The following is an 18165-nucleotide window of genomic DNA, read 5'->3' on the forward strand; positions in this document are numbered from 1 at the left end:
TTCATATAATCTTTGTATGATGTTTCAGGTGACAGACAGAATGCTAGCTTTTTATGTTTCTGGGATCTCTGATACAAACCTGTGCATTTCACTGGGAGTCTGAGCAAGGAGAGGATATGAATGCTTGCTGATGTAACAATCTGTAAAATCTATTAGATTATTAGATTATTACAGGATTTTATGGTAATAAGAGTGAGAATACGCTGAAGGACAATGGAAATTATATATTCCAGAAAAGTTCTGCTCAACTAAAATTATTCTGGGAAGGACTCAGACTGATGTCTATCTTTATAGAGAAAATTAGTTGAATCTCTTTTTTTTTTTTATACTGTACCTCTTCTTTGCGATCATCATTTTGCTTCTGGAACTGCCAGTAGACCACAGCACGCTGAGATTTTGGACTGCACTCGAGGAAAGTGCTGCTATTCTCTACTCCATAGATAATCTTTTCCTCTAGGGCGTGACCACTTGGGTTATCTGTAAAGCATGAAAAGAAAAGGAAAAAAAAATTAATTACCATGAAACAAACCCTTAATTGCTAAGTAATTATTTTGTTTAGAATTTGGGCTTCTTTAAAGTGTTCAAAGATAAAAACTTTAAAAAAAAATTCCCCATGTCAGTACACTGTTTCAAAGATCTGCATCAACACCTCTGTCTTTGTAAGGACCCATGGTAGGTTTTTTGGTTTACTAGGTTTTTTTTTTTTGTTTTTTTTTTATTGTATTTTAAATCCTAACAGCTGTTAACATCTCAATATGTGAAGTTAATGAATTTAACTGTGAAATTTTGTGAAAGCCTCATTATTATTCATCAAGGAAAGCATCTAGGACACGATAAGAATTTTTAATAGCAAACTGTATGCAATGAGAAAACAGGGTGTAGTTGCTGAATGTTTGTAATGATGCCTCCTGGGCTCTGTGATCATAATACTTTAGAGCAAAGTCATAAAACATGAGGCTATTTTAAAGTAGAATAATGTGTTTAGATTATATGGCACTGCAGTTTGCTGAAGCTGTTAATGACCAGGAATAATGTTTTTGAGGAAACGATCTTCAATTAATCATTTCCTCTCATACTGATATAATTTATGGAAATGTAATGAGGGTAATAAGCCAGACATTATGGGAGGGGAAAAGGAAAGTTAAATAAATTACTTCCTTTTGTAACAACAATGTTTCAAGATATTCATCAGCTTGCTGGAAATATCACATAGCTATAGGACTTATATGGTACTTGATTCTTCTCCAGTACCACAGAGACTTTAAGGCATCATGTTTCAACTCTCCACCTTAGCTCTTTAAAATGCTGGTATGGACTTAAGTGTCAACAGAACAATAACCCTGAAGAGCAGATGAGGAGGAAGGGGTGGGTAGGATGTTTAACACTGATCTCGTGGGGTATCCTAACTCCTTGCTATTCCTTGTCTTTCTTTCCATTTTTCATGTTTGATTTTTAGCACTGGATATCTTTAAGGAAATAGTTTTGATATGCTTTAACAGGAAAATTATGTCTATTTAAAACTCCATCAGAGAAATCTTTTGTCCAGTTTTGTTTGTTCCCAGCTGTGCCTTTCTCCTACTGGCCATGCTGTTTACAAACACAGGCTGTTTGTTAGATGACTGTCACTAAGGTAAAAGTAAAACTAAACTCCTGGATTACATTGATACAGAATTACATGTGACTTTCAATAATAACTTTCAGCCCTGGGAGAGGATGTCAGAAGGGATGTGAAGCAGAATAAGGACTGGTGCTTGCCCAGTTCTCAGGAAGCATGAAATGGCCTATTAACACTAAATGAATAGAAAACGGGTTTGCTTGCCTTATTCTGCTGGATTGTGGACCTTTTAAGCAAGTGAGAGGGGTGTTCTATTGAAAACTGAGTGAAACAATGACATCTCTCATAAACCACATTCCTGAAGAATGCCAGTACAGCTATGGCTCAGGAAGATAGGGAACAGTGGAGGAACAAACTAGGAAGCAAAGGAGCAAGAGAAGGGTGGAACAGCTGGAATAGAATATAGCCAAGGTGGTGAAGTCTGAGATGGTGCACAGGTGAATTTGTGTCATTGAAACAGAGGAACTGCAAGTATGTGAAGAGACTAACTGAATAAAGTTAGAAGTGATGTTAAAGATTGGAAATGATAACTGATGGGTCCAGATTTAACACTGTGAATGGCTGACTGATGTGCTGAACTCTCTGTTTCAATTTAGATGCTCTAATTAAGGAACAAAATTCATATGCCTGAGCAGGCAGTCAGATATCCTCACACAGAGAGAAGCTGTTTGATATCTGAACTGGGATCCACAACAGACAGCACATACAGGCCTTCAGCATAAGAGACTTAGTAGAAAATATCCCCTTTTATAGCCTGGGACACATATGTTACTGCTCCAGTGATGTGTTTCTGTGAAACAGTGATTTACTGGCTTCCATAATAAAGGATGGAAACACAAGGGTTTCATCCTAGGATGCACGCTCTGTCTCAACTCCTCTCCCAGACTTCCTGAACCATAATTGCAGAATGGCTCATCTTCAACAGCAATCTGATAGTTTGGGTATTTGTATTGGAAGCAGGAATATCAAGTGAAATTTCTAAGCCTAAGTGAACTTTGGGTCCTCATCTCCAGCATCCTAAAAAGATGATTTAACCAGCATATTACTCATGTGGGGGCTTGCAGCTCCACTTCATCATATTTTCCTGAATATGGTTTAGTTCAAGTGAATTACACAGGGGCAGAGCACAAGTTACACTGCTCTCATTAAACCTAGGGGAGACAGTTTTCTAAAACATAAATATCAGTATAAAGGACAAAACCAGGTATGTATTTGGTAAAAGTCCTATGACTCATGAGTAGCACCATATTTTTAAGCATATAGAGAAGTTTCTGCTGGAAAATTTCGCTACATAGAATATTCTTAGCATTAAAGAAGCTACTCATCAGCTTTTAGAAACTGTGCACTCTAACACCATTTCAAACTTCTGCTTCCTTGAATCTGGTCTATGACATTCTAGTGTGCTAGAGAACACCGTGGAAAGTGGATGAAGTCCTCTTCACATTTCTTCACAACTGCAGAAAACACAATATGAGTGATAGACATGCAATGAGAAAGGAAGCCTTTTAGATTTCCATTTCCATGATTTGCAGAAGCAGAAGGAGGTCCAGAAATGTCTATAAAGTTCATGCAATATTGAGAATGTGAAGTTCAAAAAAATAAGCAGAGATGGAATAATCACAAGATCAGAGTGCAGCTTTGGGACAGAGAAGCTGATGAGACTGGATGGAAGAATGAAAGTCTAAGAAGTTCAAAAAAGCAGCTGGAGGAATTAGAAAATTAAAGAAGTCATGAAGTTGGTAATGAAATTCAGTCCAAAATCCTGTCTGAAAGCAGTAATTCCCAAAATGAACTCAGCAGCAGTATCAGTTTACTACCCTGATAAATATCCTTTAAGTACATAATTTCTGACATAACTGAAGAAGTATGAAAGGCTAAGTACTTATACTGAGATTGCTTTGCAGATGAATGAATCACACAATTCAGTTTAATTCAGAGTGATTCTTTGAACTTCCTCTGTGATAAATGTAAAAAAAAGTACCTTTTCTTAAAAACATCTTCTTCAAAAAAGCCCAACCTTGATTATTTCTTGATAGCTCTAGTATATTACACTTAAACAAAACTTCTCCTTTAGCTGCCACAAAGGTAACTGTGCTTTTAGTTATAAACACTAATGTCTGGGCAAACAGCTGTACAGTGAAGGATCCTCAGCTCCCTCTAATGTTGCTGTGCAGTCATTTTATACTTCTTACACATTTGCACCAAATAGCAACTGAAAACAAAACATAACCTTATTAAAAATATTACTGCTTCAGACTGATGGCAAAGTTGGTTTCTGCAATGTCTTTAAAAGTTATACATTAAGACAGTATTCTTTTTTCATAGTTTTGTTGGTTCACATGGATAACCAATTGACATTTCCTGCAAATGAATCTGTAGACAAGAAGTAAATGATTTTTGAAGCTTTTTTTTGGCTATGGACAAATCCAATTCTTCATCTGCTGTCCAAGGAACTACTAGTCACAAACAAGGAAAAAACTCAGCATAAGTTGGCATAGGAAATGTTTAGGCCATACAGTTATCATGTATGATCATGTGTAAAAGACAAGTAAATACTGGAAAATGCAATAGATTTACAATTTGAGTGATTTAGAGAAAGTTTCTTTTAAGACTAATCTAAACTATTCATTATCACAGTGCATCCTTCAAGTCTAGGATCCAGAACTGCATTCCCTCACTATTTTTTGTAACTTACTGATCCTTCTAATGCTGTCTTATCTTGTTTCATATTTGCTCTGCTCATTTTGGCAAAGCTGTATTAAAACTCCTTTTGATCAGGTCTACTATATAATAACTCTGTCCAGACCCTGAATTCTCATGACTGTACTAATGAAAAAACTTAATTTCTGGATTACTGTAAAACTGGATTACTCTCTTCCCTTTGGACAGAAAGTATCTTTTTCAAATATGTTTACCAAATATGGGACATAAACCCAAAGGGTTTTGAAATTCCTTTATCATCTATGAAAATAAAGAACAGGCCTACAGTTGTATAAAGCACAGTTAGCAAAGACTATAGAACATTAAAATTAACAGACCTGGGGTAGACAAGTTCATAGTTTTGCTCAGGATTAAAATGTTCAGAGAGTAAAAACGTAAAGCTAAGAAATGCTTCTGCTGGTATTAATATCAATTTTCAGTGCCTGGTGGAACTGAAAATCTCATTTCCAGTATAAGGCTGGTCTCATTCCTTTCCTACTATGGAACTGAAAATCTCATTCTCAATATAAGGATGGTCTTATCTTCACTGCGTGAGTATTACTTGATATCATGCAAGGGGAAATTTGTGAGCTTTCTACTAATCACAATTGATCAGTTCAAATCTAAACTTGTTGTACATTCATGAGTTCTCAAAACGTGACAACTTCATACTGACCACAGTCTATTCACTCCCTTTTAAAACTCCCCTTTCCCTCTGAGAACTTGGCCTGAGTCAGAAGTAAAAAGAAAAACTATAGTAATATCAGCTATGACTTTCAAATTATTGAAATGAAGATAGAGAAAATTATTACTGAAACATATTGGTACTGAATGATAGCTAACACAAAAGTAATATGTAGGACTATTTATAATTTTTGCTATTTACATGGACTGAAGGACAAGAGAGTTTTGAGGTATCTACATTTTCAGTCAGCTCCTTATTTTTCAGAGTGTTCTAACCCTGAGATTAGGTCAGTTGGGTAGAGCATGGGGCTAATAACACCACGGTTGAGGGGTTGAGGATCCCTGTACGGGCCATTCAATTAAGAACTGGACTCGATGAGTCCCTTCAAACTCAGAATCTTCTGTGTAAAAAGTTCCTGTAGATGTGCCACAGTCATGAGGAATCACCAGCAGAGGGAAGCATTGCCTAAATATTCCCTTCACTTACAGCAAATGCGCATTTTTAATTTTCTGAGTGAAGGTCTTCTGAAAAGTTTGGCAACAAATTAGTGACTGTGAGAAGTTTGTCAGTCAAACAAGTCAACAAAGGATCAATACACTGTGAAAATGAAGCAGCTGACAAAAATGCAAACCAAAATATGTCTAAGAAAACCCATGCTGAAAGCACATGGAGACATGCCTGCTGCAAGAACATCCTGATCTTCAGAGCTTTTAGTGTGACACTTAGAACAAAGGTCACCCCATATTTTGCCAAGTTACAAGCACACTTGGTTTGCAATTTGATTTGGTTATCATCTTATGCAAACTATGTACACCAACATGGACATATTTCTTGATGTCATGAGGAAAGTACAATTATTTTCTGATACAATATGCCTAATGTGATGGTATGACATTATCAGGGAAGAGAAGCAGGAAAATTAAAATGCTTAAACTGCTTATCTGAGGAAAACAAAACAGAAAACCCCAAACCCAAACAGACTTCAGTGTCTGATCCATGCCATTGTAAGCTATCTAAATTGGGATAATGATATATTATATTCATCTTTTGCAGATGTTCCAGACAATCATGCACAGTCTGTAAACGACACAGAAATGAGCTGCACTTCAGTGGTGCCCATAACTCACTGTGGTGCTGCAGGTCTGAGCAGTGGGTGAGCGGGTCCCCATTTCGGATGTCTTGTCGTCTGGTGCGCCTGCAGAGATCACATTTGAGATCTGTTACTGCCCTTCTCAGCACTCAACAGCAGCCACTGGAACATTTATATAGTTACAGAGGCCACAAATGTGCCTAAACACTAGCAAGGAAATCAAATTGTTATGCTATATTTTTTGCATTATCATTTTGTAGAATCAGGCTTTACTCTTACAGATAAAGTCTTCACAAACTGGTAAATACAAACCTCTTGTGCTGAGCTACTAAATAAACAAATAAAATGTAATGATAATTATTAGTATAAAGTAAATATCAAAATAAAATACGAAGCTTATTTTAACTGTGTGGGCAATATTTGTCATAGATAAACTCATTACTGGATTAACAGATACAGGGACTGCTGAAGGATTAAAATATATACCATAGACTTTAACATGTATCAAAAGCACACATTTGTGCAAGTACAGAATACTTTAAGTACTGCAGCATCTTTTAGATAGATGAAATGTTAAGATGGGTGGCTTTGAAAGAATGCTGAAGTCTGTATTTTCTACAAATTCTAAATTAAAAAGCATAGATAATTTCAGCCACCATGGGTTTCACCAAAACATTTCTGATAAAACCTTTTACAAAATTGTTGCAAATGGTTTTGTCTTTAGAAAAAAAAACAAAATAAAAACTTGAAAAGGAAGATTTTGAAATGTCATTTATTCTATCTTTTGTAGCTTGAGTCTGAATTCTACCTTTGATTGCATGTCTTTTTGACACAGTATGTTCTTCTCCCAGTTTGAATTCTACTGGCTCTTTTGAAAAACATATTGATCTGCGCTAAAAAAAATGTTGTATTTCATTGAAGAGAGTTTTTTAATACAGTTTTGTTTTGCATATGTTGTTCTCTCTTTGTCTGCTCCTAGTTTTGTTTAAATAGCTGTGACACAAACTTCAACGGAGCCAAAGAAAAGCCTTTCATATGAAAAAGAAAGAAAAAAAGAAGGAGGCAAACAAAGATGTGTTTCAAGTGTAAGTACTTTACTTTAGGAATCGGAGAAAGCCTGAGGGCTTGCAAAATTAGAGGAGAACAAAGAGGATTAGGCTGCTGAACAATGCTGCGATTTCAGATTATGGTATCCAGCAACGGATATGCAAAAGTCAAGTAGCCTTGTAAAAAGCCCTGTTGGTCACTCCCTTGTGACAACAGCCCACATTTTTAAAAGCCATTGTTCTGCAGCACAGACCATCTCTCTGCTCCACACCAGCCCTACTTGCAGGCTCTGACTAACAGCCCAGCACCAGCACATACCAAGAGTTCTCACAGCTGAGTCCTCTTGCCTGGAAGATTTTAACCATATTCTTTTCCACTGAAAGCTACTGAAACGTTAAACATGAAACTAATTACATTAAGTACATAAAAGCTTGCTTTCTTAAAAAAAGAAAGATAAGCATTTTTATACATTTTTCTGAATAAAAACTTCTTTAAAATTATGAGTTAGGACACCTTAGCACAGTTTAGTAAGAAGGAATCTTCTACTGAATGATATACGATTAAAAAATGTATGAATCATATTTTCCAATATCTTCATATTATTCATTACCAATGACAAAAACACACCCAAGATAGAAGGAACCATAAAATTTTACTACCCCTTCCTAAATTTTGAAACAGCGTATTTATAGGATACAATTTGTGAAAAAGCAGTCTGTGGAAAGACTCATATTGCTGTCAATGGAGTTTGAATGAAATGTTTAGTTGGAATCCCAGGAAAATGTTGCACATATCACCATTGTATCAACACAATGATTTATGAAATATGAACCAGAACACATCTGCACGGGGTAAAATGAAGTGGTCATACTACAGGAGCTCTGAACTGTCATTTAGACATGCAAAATACACAAAGAAAGAAAAGCAAATAAAATCATGGCTTAAAAAATCTCATTTAAAAAAAAAAAAAAAAAAAAAAAAAAAAAAAGAAGAAGAAACAAAACAAAACAAAACCCCAAACCCTAAACCAAACTTTTACTAAAGCATCTGTGCAATTGCCTTATGAATCCATATTCCCAATCTTTCTTGAGCCTAATATTACAAGAATTTATTATTAGGAAAATGTTGACATTTAAGCAATGCTAATTTTGTCATGGATGGATTCTGAGCTGGCTTGAGGCAATGGGTACAGCAGGTACCAGGTGAACAGAGGATCCTCTCTCCCAGCACCACAGTCCTCTACTCTGCTGCTGGGGGGAACTGGCAGAGACAGCAGCTTTTTCTCATGCATTTTTAGGATCCCAGCTTCCCAGCACTAACTTTATTTCACAGTGGCCTCCAGAACGGTAAATTCTGCACCCCAAGTTCTCCTGTAGCTGTGCAACCCAGTTTGGCCCCAGTATCTCCCACCCCTTAACCCCTGTAAGAGGAGGTCCCAGCCACTTTACCCCTGATGGCAAGGTCAGCTCCACTGCAGCAGTAAGCTGGAGAGATAAGGAAAAGACAAAGAGCCCTACTTCTTCCATCAGTGTAAGCACAGGAATGACAGGATGATGTGCTCTATGCATCTTGAGATTGGCTGGGAGTAGGAATGTGTGCTAGGAATGCTGAGAAAAGATGAGGTTCAGGGATAAAGAGCAGGAGGGAAGTGGCAGAGAACAGTGATTCAGTGACTCCTGATCTTACTGTCTCCTTGAACTCAGGCAATGCTCAACCATATCGATTTCTAATACTAAAAACTTTTCAGAACAAATCAATCTTTTAAACTCTAATTGAAAACTTCACTATTCCCTCTCCTTTCCTTTCTTTTTCCAGAGAAGCTGCCATGCTATCAGCAAAAATAAGAATTTAGCCCATGTAGCTGAGAAAATTTGCATGGCTCTTCTCTTGGGATGGGTTCTTTAATTATTTTCTAAAGGATTTCACAAAAAGCTTTTCTCTGATTAACTGTTTCCTGGTGCAAAAATAGAACCTGATGTTCCATGAGCAGCTTTTGTCATCAGTATTTGTTTAGGATAGATACATTGTAATGCAAACCTTAAAATTTTAATCCCCTCCATCTGAAACATCTGTGACACTTATTCAACTTCTCACCCTTTACCACATTTCATCTCACTCAACAACCAATCTAAACCTGGAATTTGGCATTCTGACACTCTCAGCTAAGTGTTTGCTGCAATTAATTTCATGTATATAAACCCTTGGATTCTTTGTTTCTTCATATGTGCAAGATGTCTGGCATATTCAATTTAATGTGAGCACTTTTTAATCATTTTACTCAATTTATCAAGAGAATCTCAAACTACACCAATGTCTGCTTCTACTTGCACATGTTTATGTATTCAGTTATTCCTAATTTCGACTTCAATAGCCAGGAGCTCTTCAGTAACTAGTTTGTATACTTTTAGAGAAAGAGTTTCAGAGATATAGGGAGCAAAGGAGGTACTCTAAACTTTCAGATCAGGCAAGTAAACTTGTAAATTTTTAATAAAATTGATATTTTTGATTTGTGGAGTCAGCTTTCTAACAACATTTGCATTGCAAAGTTTTTAGTATCAGTGCAGAGGGACTGCAAAACTGGTTGTTCTGATCTGGCAGCACTTGGATACACATTGGCACATACAAGTTACACTTTTGAATAATAACAATAATGTTATATATCACTGAAAAAGATAAGTTTCTATCCAAATACTTTAGCAATATTTCTCTAGAATCAGAATTCATTAAAATGTAGGATAATTTACTTGGATATACAGTGATTTTTTTTTTTTTATTTTGAACTCCCTCCTCATGTTAGAGAAAATGGATTTTTTTCTTTTTGCTGTTTACCAATAAATATAAAGTCAGGAGTTACTTTCAGAGACAACTCTTGTCTGAATGTTTTCTTACAGGAGCTTTTTAAGCCAGTCCAAGAAGTAGCAGTGTCACTTTAAATCAACCAAGACCTCATGCATGTGGCTCCCACAACGATGTTTTCTTTGGAAGAGAAAGGGCTCCAGTTAACCATCCCCTGAAAAATCTCCAAAGCCCTCTGGACATATTGAGACCATCAGTAAAAACAAATAGCAAGCCATGCAGACATCCAGAAGTGTCCCTACCTCTTGGCAGTGGGGAAGTAACGTGAGCAGGAGGAGCCATCCCAGGCACAGTAAGGGTCCCTTGCCAGGCAGCACTCAGCACAAGCTTTTCCATACACATCACAGCGGTGCAAAGGAAGCTGTGAAACCCCCGTGGCTGAGCCAATGTAGAGCTGTTGCTGTTGTAAAAGTTTAAAAAAAAAAAAACAAACAAACAAACAAAAAAAAACCACAACAGTTCAAAAAATATTGCCAATTACAACTTTATTTTTCTAGGAAAGCATAAAAAATGTTATACAATCATCTGTTAGGATCACTTCAAATGCAATAAAGGATCATGATTCTGATGTGTGCTAAAGGAAAGAGAACAGAATTGTCCCTAGGGTAAAAAAAAATCAAATAGGAAAAACTTTATTTTTCATTAAGCTCTTGGTGGGTTCCCTAAACAGTAAGAAAATTCAGGTACTCTTAAATTTTTCTTTTTGTATTCAGATCCTCACACTGAGAAAACACCACAGTCAGTGACAGAATGTAACAGAGAACATGCTTTTGAATTTGAACAAAAAGAAAAACTTCAACACGTATTTCCTAAACATTACCTCAATTTATGTATGTGAGGGGGAAATCCAAAGTGAATTATTTCAGGCTGATGCTACGATATTTTAGTTTGGAAGTGCTGGTATGCATGCACTTCTTTGCACGTCTGGTAGTTCCAATGTTTTGTACTCTGTAAGTCACATGATTTAACTGGAACATATCTTTAATGAGGGGAGAAGTTTTGCTTTATTTTGGATAAAAAACAGTGTTGAGTAGAAGATGCAGTTCAAATGCAGAAGTAAATAAAAAAGACATGCATACAAAATGAAATACAGCCTTGCATGGCATCACAACAGAATATCTTGTCTCTCTCAATTTCCTCTCTGATATCAAATTCATGTGGTCCACTAGGGAAGTTGGCCCTGAGAGGGATATGAGAAAACTGAACTTCTGATCCCATGTGAAAGTCCAAAGAGAGATATTTCAGATTAGGAATAATTCACAAAGAAAACAAGTATTAGTGGGATGCAAAACTGGGGGAACATGAAATAAATAGATATACAAAAATTCAAGGGCATAATCCTTCTGGTTTGGAAACACTAACATTTTGCTATTAAACCTTGTCACTCATCATCCATGGTGGACCCGTGAATATCTTTCATCAAGGTCCTATTCCAAGCAGTCCCATGAAGAAAACACAAATTTGTATTAATTTTTTCTTTCTTTGAAAACATAAATGTGGTGTGAGAAAATAAGATTTCAAGAAATGTTATCAAAATTCTTCATCTCTTGCATTGCAATGTCCCAATGACAACTCAGGGAATTTAGGGATGGAAGATGGCTGTGGTCACCTTCCTACTAGACACAATGAGCACAGGACATAGCACCACCAAAAACACTCACAAGAGGTGTTGTGTTAACTTCTTTCAGAGACAGCAGCTTGGCAGTTTATACAGACATATTAATTGTAACAGAAACATCCCGTGCATTTATATAAACACTGGTATTTTCTCAAGGAAAATATGACAAGGAAAGCCCCCAAAGGAAAATTCACCGGCAAATTGAAAACTAAACCCTTTCTAAGCAGCTGCTTCCATCTATTATAGTTTCATAGCTGGGTTGAAAACCCACATTCTCCAGGCAAAAATCCCTGACCACACAGGGCTTTGCACAAAGCCTGAACTGTACAAACCCATCCCAGTCAGTGCTGTAGCCTTGAGATGACAAGTCACAGACATGATGAGCAGCTTCTCTCTAACTCCAGTGACTTAATCAAGTGCTCACCTTAGGTGAAATGCCCTCCTGCAGTAAAAAGAGCAGCAATTCAAATCTTAGGTGACCTAACTGCTTCTCAAGGGAAGCCTCTTCTCTTTACTGATTAGGGAGGCAGCATAGGTCAAATTAGAGCTTTGGTTAAGTATCTTAAATGTCCAGATGGTATTGATCTGAGTCCTATGTAATTGGGGCATTAATATCTGTACAAGCATGTAGGAACGTGTGGTGCAGCTAATATAAAAATCAACCCAGAGAATGCACATGGGAAAATAAAGAATGGTGTAATGGTTTCCTATGTACCTCTGTAACCAATTTCATTTTGCAAAAATCCCCTCCCTGATTTCTAATAAATGTATTTAGAATTAAAGAAATGACTAGAAACATAAGGGGAAAAAAAAGAAAAAAAAAGAAGAGGCCAAAATAGGGTTACTTAAAAACTATATTCCTTGTAGATAAGTTCATAGTTCAGTCAGTGAACTGCAGCATATGTTTCAGGTGCTGCACAGACTTAAGGCTGCTGCCTTGTTTGCTGCTTTTCTGATCATGGTTTTAAACTCCAGCTGGTCATCATCATTCTGGACAGTAACAATATAAAAAATCCAGGCAGTACAAAATTCAGAAAATAGAAATAGAAGTATTTGCATCAGTGCTCTGACCTTACTTTGCTATACCACAGTCAAACTGCTTTTTCAGCTGTCTCTTCCAAGACACTGTTAATTTAATGAATGAGATTATCAGATCAAACCAGAGAGTTAAAAAAAACCAAAATTGTCCTCTAAAAATTCTTGCAGAAGTATCAGAACTCAAGAAAAACTGAGGAAACTAATATTTTAAGCAATCCAGTGGTTTCTCTTGGCCCCACTGAAAAAGCAGTCTTTCCCCAGGCAAAGTCAGACAAAAGGATAACAGAATGGGGAAAATGTAATGCTTAAGAGGAAGAGCTTAAGCAGAATTTTTAAAGGAACTTTAGGGAGCATGAGATTCAAGTACCATTTGATTAACTTAATGTCTTAAGAAGAAATTCAGAATAGTTTAGCACACCGTTTAAGTGATGTATTCATTTTGAGCTGGTCCTTTCTATATACCTACTAGGAACAGAAATGTTGATCTCTGAATAAAATTCAGTACTTGGTGAAATGTACTATAAAAGTAGTCACTGAGATATTTCTGAAGGGTCTCCCTTGCCTTTGCTTGAAAATCTCATACAAGAGAAATAAAGCTCTTTGTAGCAATTCACCAGACAAAGATTGGCCTGTTCAGCTAAGGATCTCCTTGTCCTTTTCCCATGTCACCAGGAATCCAACAGCTTTTTGAAGGAGCATCACAATGCCTGAGAAAAAGGTGAGAGGTTGCTCTGCAAAAAGTCACCTTGACTGAAACCCAGGCTGGACTTTTTGACCAGCTTCCATGTTTGTAAGGGAAAAATCATGGAGCTTCACCCGGCAGGCTGAAAGCCAAATGATGCCGTGTCTCCCACAGAACTGTGAGCTGAGGCAGCTGCAGGGTGTTGCAGTGGCTCAAGGATGCTCTGAAGGTTTGTGTCTATTGCTAACGAAGCATAAACTGTTTAAGTGATAAGGTTACACAAGCCTAGGGCTCTGAACACAATCAGGAGGAATGTGCAGCTTCAGTGAGAAAATATAGACAAAATTCCTGTGAGTTAAAGACAGCAGAGTGGAGAAAGAACCTATTAAGGCTGTCTCGCATATAAAAGCCAAATTTCCTTACTCAAAGCCACTCTTGCTCAAGAGCCAAATGCATACTCACAGAGCAAGAGAGACAGGAGCTTTAGAGCTTAATATAATTTAAAACTTAAGCTAAGTTCCGCTCCTGAAGAATTTGTAGATTTTGGTATTTAGGAAGAGTAATTTGTAACATGACATATTGGCATGATGGCAAAAGAGGTAGCTTTGAACAACCAGAGTAGTAAAACATTTAGAAATAAGAAGAAACTCCCTGTACTATGTTTTTACAATTGGATGAAAGATTTGTTAGTGAAAAAACAAAATGAAATGATTATTTTTAAGGCATTCAATAGAACATGCTGGTTTTACTATTTACATTTCATGCTCTGGCTTTCCACAATGCACAGAATTATCGTGCTGTTTATATGAAAACCACCCTGCTTATCAGAACACAATGAGTAAAGTGTTTGAGTTATAGAACTACAGTATTTTTAAATCATAAATGTAAAATGGAAACATGTTGCTGTATTCTTATTTCATACATACTGCCAAAAGCTTGTCATAGTGTATCATGATTCTGTCATTTTTAGCCTGAGGCTGGTTGATTTTTCATGAGTTTTACTCTGCCTGAATAACTTGTGGTTTATGCTCTTTTTTAGCTTTAGACAATTTTAGCAGTGTAAATTTGTTTTCAGAAAACTCAGGGAAAATTGTAATCTCTCCTGAATAACTGAAGATGCTTTGGAGAAAAAGCTGTATGAAAATGCATGATCAATTTTCAACTATGATTGGCTACTTTAAGGGAATGTACTTATAAAAATAATCCAAAGCAGAGCATTTTGGTATGATGTGAACATATATACAACTTGACAGGTCTGTTTTTAAATATCCCAGTATTCAACAGTACCTTTTTCTTTGTCCTGCCATTTTTGCTGGTTTAGGTGGTAAACTGTTAGAACAGTGTCCCTCCCAAACATTTTCTGTCAAATACATGAATGCTTTCAGACAACTTTCCTAAAGACAGTGAATTCAGAGTTAAATTTGCAGCATTTAAAATATGTTTGGCTCTGTCCATTACAAAATTAATTCAACTTCTGTTTGATATTGTAGAGGGTGAAGTAGAAGAATTAACCAAATTTTACTTATAATGTGCACAATTTTTAGTGCACCTAGTCCTGAAACTAATATCAAATCTCCTCTTTCTTGACCATGACATGAACGAAAACAAGTTCCTTATATTTACCAAATTAGCTGCCAGAACACCACATACATGAAAAAGAAAAAAGTTAAATTTGACACTAAATTTTGTATCTCAGACTCCTGAGACAGGAAATGACAGTGGCTGCGATCCATCCACCTAATTCCAGGCAAAACTGGAAGATAGGCCCCTAATGTCCACTTTGTTCCTGGACTGCAAACCAATGTTCTTTGCACAACCACCTAATTTATCAACTGCTTCACAAATTTGCTTAGAAATGCAGGAATCATCTTTACTGTAAGCCAGACAAAACTTTACCTCTATCTATCAAGAAGTTCAGTTCATTTTAGTCATGGTCTGGTTTTATAATACGTATCTTTTCTATAAGCATTTAGCTCTTAGTGTACTCAACAGAAAGTAGGAAATATAAATTTTGGAGTCTGAAGCCCTTATTCTAACCACATCACTGAACCAGAAGGACATGGAAAATTTGGACTGCATCAGATCTGTTGATCTTTTTTTAAAGCTGAATGACACACATCTGGGAATGGAATGGGCATAGGACAGACAGGAGGATTTCCATCCTTTGCTTCCACCATCTGCATTTTGTACCAGACTGTTCTACAGCGACTGGAACTAGACTGATTAAAGAAAGGAACCAAGTGTGGCCACTCCCTTTGAAAGGTCTTTGTCATGGAAGCATTCTATAATGTGAATTTTTAATTTTTTTTTCTAGAGTGCCACCAGACAGCTGGTTAGTTGGTGTTTAGTTTCCACCTTACCAGTAAGTAACACAAACTAGGCTTTTCTTTCCCTGTTGCACGTCACATTTTCCTGAGAAACTACTGCTGTTTATGTAAAGGGATGGGATGCTGCTGCTGCAATTAATATGTCTCTGCTGACTGCCAAGTTACTGTCTCTAGAAGACAGAGACCAATAAATATTTGAAAGTGATTTAACATTTGTGCACATAGTACCTGCTTTGTGGAAATCTTCATTGCTGAAATAACAGTGGGTTCCTAGGGAAAAATAGAGGTAAATACAAAATGAGTTATAAACATAAAAATTCTGTTACAAAACTATTTGCACAAGACAGAAAACCCTGAAATTAAACTAGACACTCTCTAGTTATAGTCCTTCTTCTTGTCTTTTGCAGTGGAATAATTTCTAGCTGCAAATGAATTAGAATATACGTACATATCTGGGTGTATCTTTGACTGCTGTGTTGATTGTAGATATTTTATTTTCCATTATTAATACAGCATAATTGTTATCACTTTGTCACTAGTTCCACATCTTGAAATTGTTATCTACACTTAATACTAAAATAGCATTTCAAGAATTCCCAGGTAATATGAAAATAATAATGGATATATGAAAATTCACAGATAATATCTATTAAAGGTAAAAATACGGAAATAAATAACAAATGTTAAGTATATCAAGGTGAAAACACCATTCCTGTGAAATTTTATTCATAAGAATAAGTTTTAATCCCAGATATAATCTTTTAACCTGCTCCACAATATTCACTTACAAAGAAGTTACATGCATTTTCATAACATGCAACCAAAAGGAGCAAGAGGTTCTTTGCACTCTGGAATATCCAATATTTAATCAACTGTTACAGCTTTTTAGGTCCAGGTTCTTGGATAGATTTTAGTTTTAAGAGTAAAAGTGGCCTAATAGACAGTGTGCAACTCAATTCTGTATGAACTTAACTCCATCTAGAAATCTGTTATTGATGCTACACATCATATGTTTGGTTGTGTGCATTAATAAAGCCCTTATTAAGCCTTTACACTTGTATGGTTTTCAACTTGCATATCCTGAGAGAATTTGACACGGGTCAGTGGATGGTAAGCATGGACTTGCCTTTGCAGAGGGGTTAATAGACCTTATATTAGAAAGCATCAATTAAATGTAACATTTGAATGAAAATTGAACTCATTAGTTTGTTTGCTCAGCTGTTCAGAGAAATATTGCACAAATGGGGTTTAAAGAGGCATTTGTTATCAATGTAACAGATATGAAAGACCTTCAGCTTTGAGGAATTTTAAATGAAAAGCACTGTACTCAGCACATTGCAGCTTAACATCAAAATGCATTGTTCATGATGCATGTATACTCTTTACAACTAAAGAAAACTTTTGGATGAGGTACATGTAAAATCTGTTGGAAATTCCCTATTGAAAGATTCATATCTTATGCACACAAATTTTGCTTATTCTGCTGAAGTACATTAATGCCCTTTTTAAGGCTTAAATGCATACCTAATGAGATAATTGAGCTTTCAAGTAAATCAGAACACCAAAATACTTTTATGCAATGAAAAAATACACAGGTAAACTAAAATTCCAATTTGAATTTGCCATTAACTATTCTACTTCTGTAAAACTTTTCAGAAGTAAAATTAATTCCATCTATTTTCCTTCTTTTCTTTTTATATTTTTCTAATCTCCTTTAGCTTGACACTTCTACTAGTTTCAGGGAAGAGACTGATATATTTTCAACAATTTCCAAATAACCCTGTTTTCATGTAATGACTTTTGCATGTATAAAAAAGCAAAAGAAAAAAAGTTGCCTCATTTTCTTCTCATAGTTTCTACTTTATTTTAATGTTAAGAAAGAAAAAAATACCCTGGATTTCTGTCCCCATATAACCATATGGATTGCAAGAAGAGGGACACACATTTTTCAGAGGTATCATGCACTCAAAACAGAGGTTTCTGAGCAAGAGTGGTACCAGTAATGGCAGGAATGCCCATTAGAAGCTCTGTTTAGCTGTCTTGTCTCTGCTCAGAAAACAAGGTGAAGGGATGGCAATGGAGCCTTTGAGGATGTGGTGGTGGCTGGGCCCCCTGGCAGGTCCAGGGCACGGTCCCTGTCAGCACAGCTGGAGTGAGATGCACAAAAGAGGCTCCTGGAGCATGCCAGCAGCATCTTCACTCTGTCCCACAAACCTCCTGCTCCCAGCCAGGGATCAACCCCCGGAGATGGAAAATGGTGCCATAAAACGGCACTGACAGAAAGAATAACGTGGGGAATGTAAATGATTCGTTGTTGTGTACAAAACACAAGACATCCCTGGGTTCTGTCTGGGAAGTGTTTGAAAGGTTTACTCAGCCTTGCCTTGCAGGGCTGCCTATGGGATGCTGTATTTTTTAGGTGGCTCCAACAGGAAAAATGGAAAAGATTGATTTCACCAAAAAGTACTAGAGTTAGGGGGTGTTTATGGAGCCTTGTGTCAAACCAT

The 18165-nt window shown here is 36.5% G+C and overlaps 1 protein-coding gene across 1 annotated transcript in view; it reads right to left on the minus strand.

Moving 5' to 3' along the window:
• The window catches only part of SEMA3A (semaphorin 3A), a 163370-nt gene that overhangs the window by 5446 nt on the left and 139759 nt on the right, over positions 1 to 18165 (minus strand). Inside the window, exons 13-16 of the mRNA XM_056481990.1 lie at positions 15887 to 15928; positions 10236 to 10393; positions 6128 to 6195; positions 335 to 477 (exon numbers count right to left, since the gene is read on the minus strand). Coding sequence (XP_056337965.1) covers positions 335 to 477; positions 6128 to 6195; positions 10236 to 10393; positions 15887 to 15928 — 411 coding nt within the window. The remainder of the gene's footprint in view (positions 1 to 334; positions 478 to 6127; positions 6196 to 10235; positions 10394 to 15886; positions 15929 to 18165) is intronic.

The sequence above is a fragment of the Oenanthe melanoleuca genome, chromosome 1A (genome assembly GCF_029582105.1).
Source record: "Oenanthe melanoleuca isolate GR-GAL-2019-014 chromosome 1A, OMel1.0, whole genome shotgun sequence".
NCBI lineage: Eukaryota > Metazoa > Chordata > Aves > Passeriformes > Muscicapidae > Oenanthe > Oenanthe melanoleuca.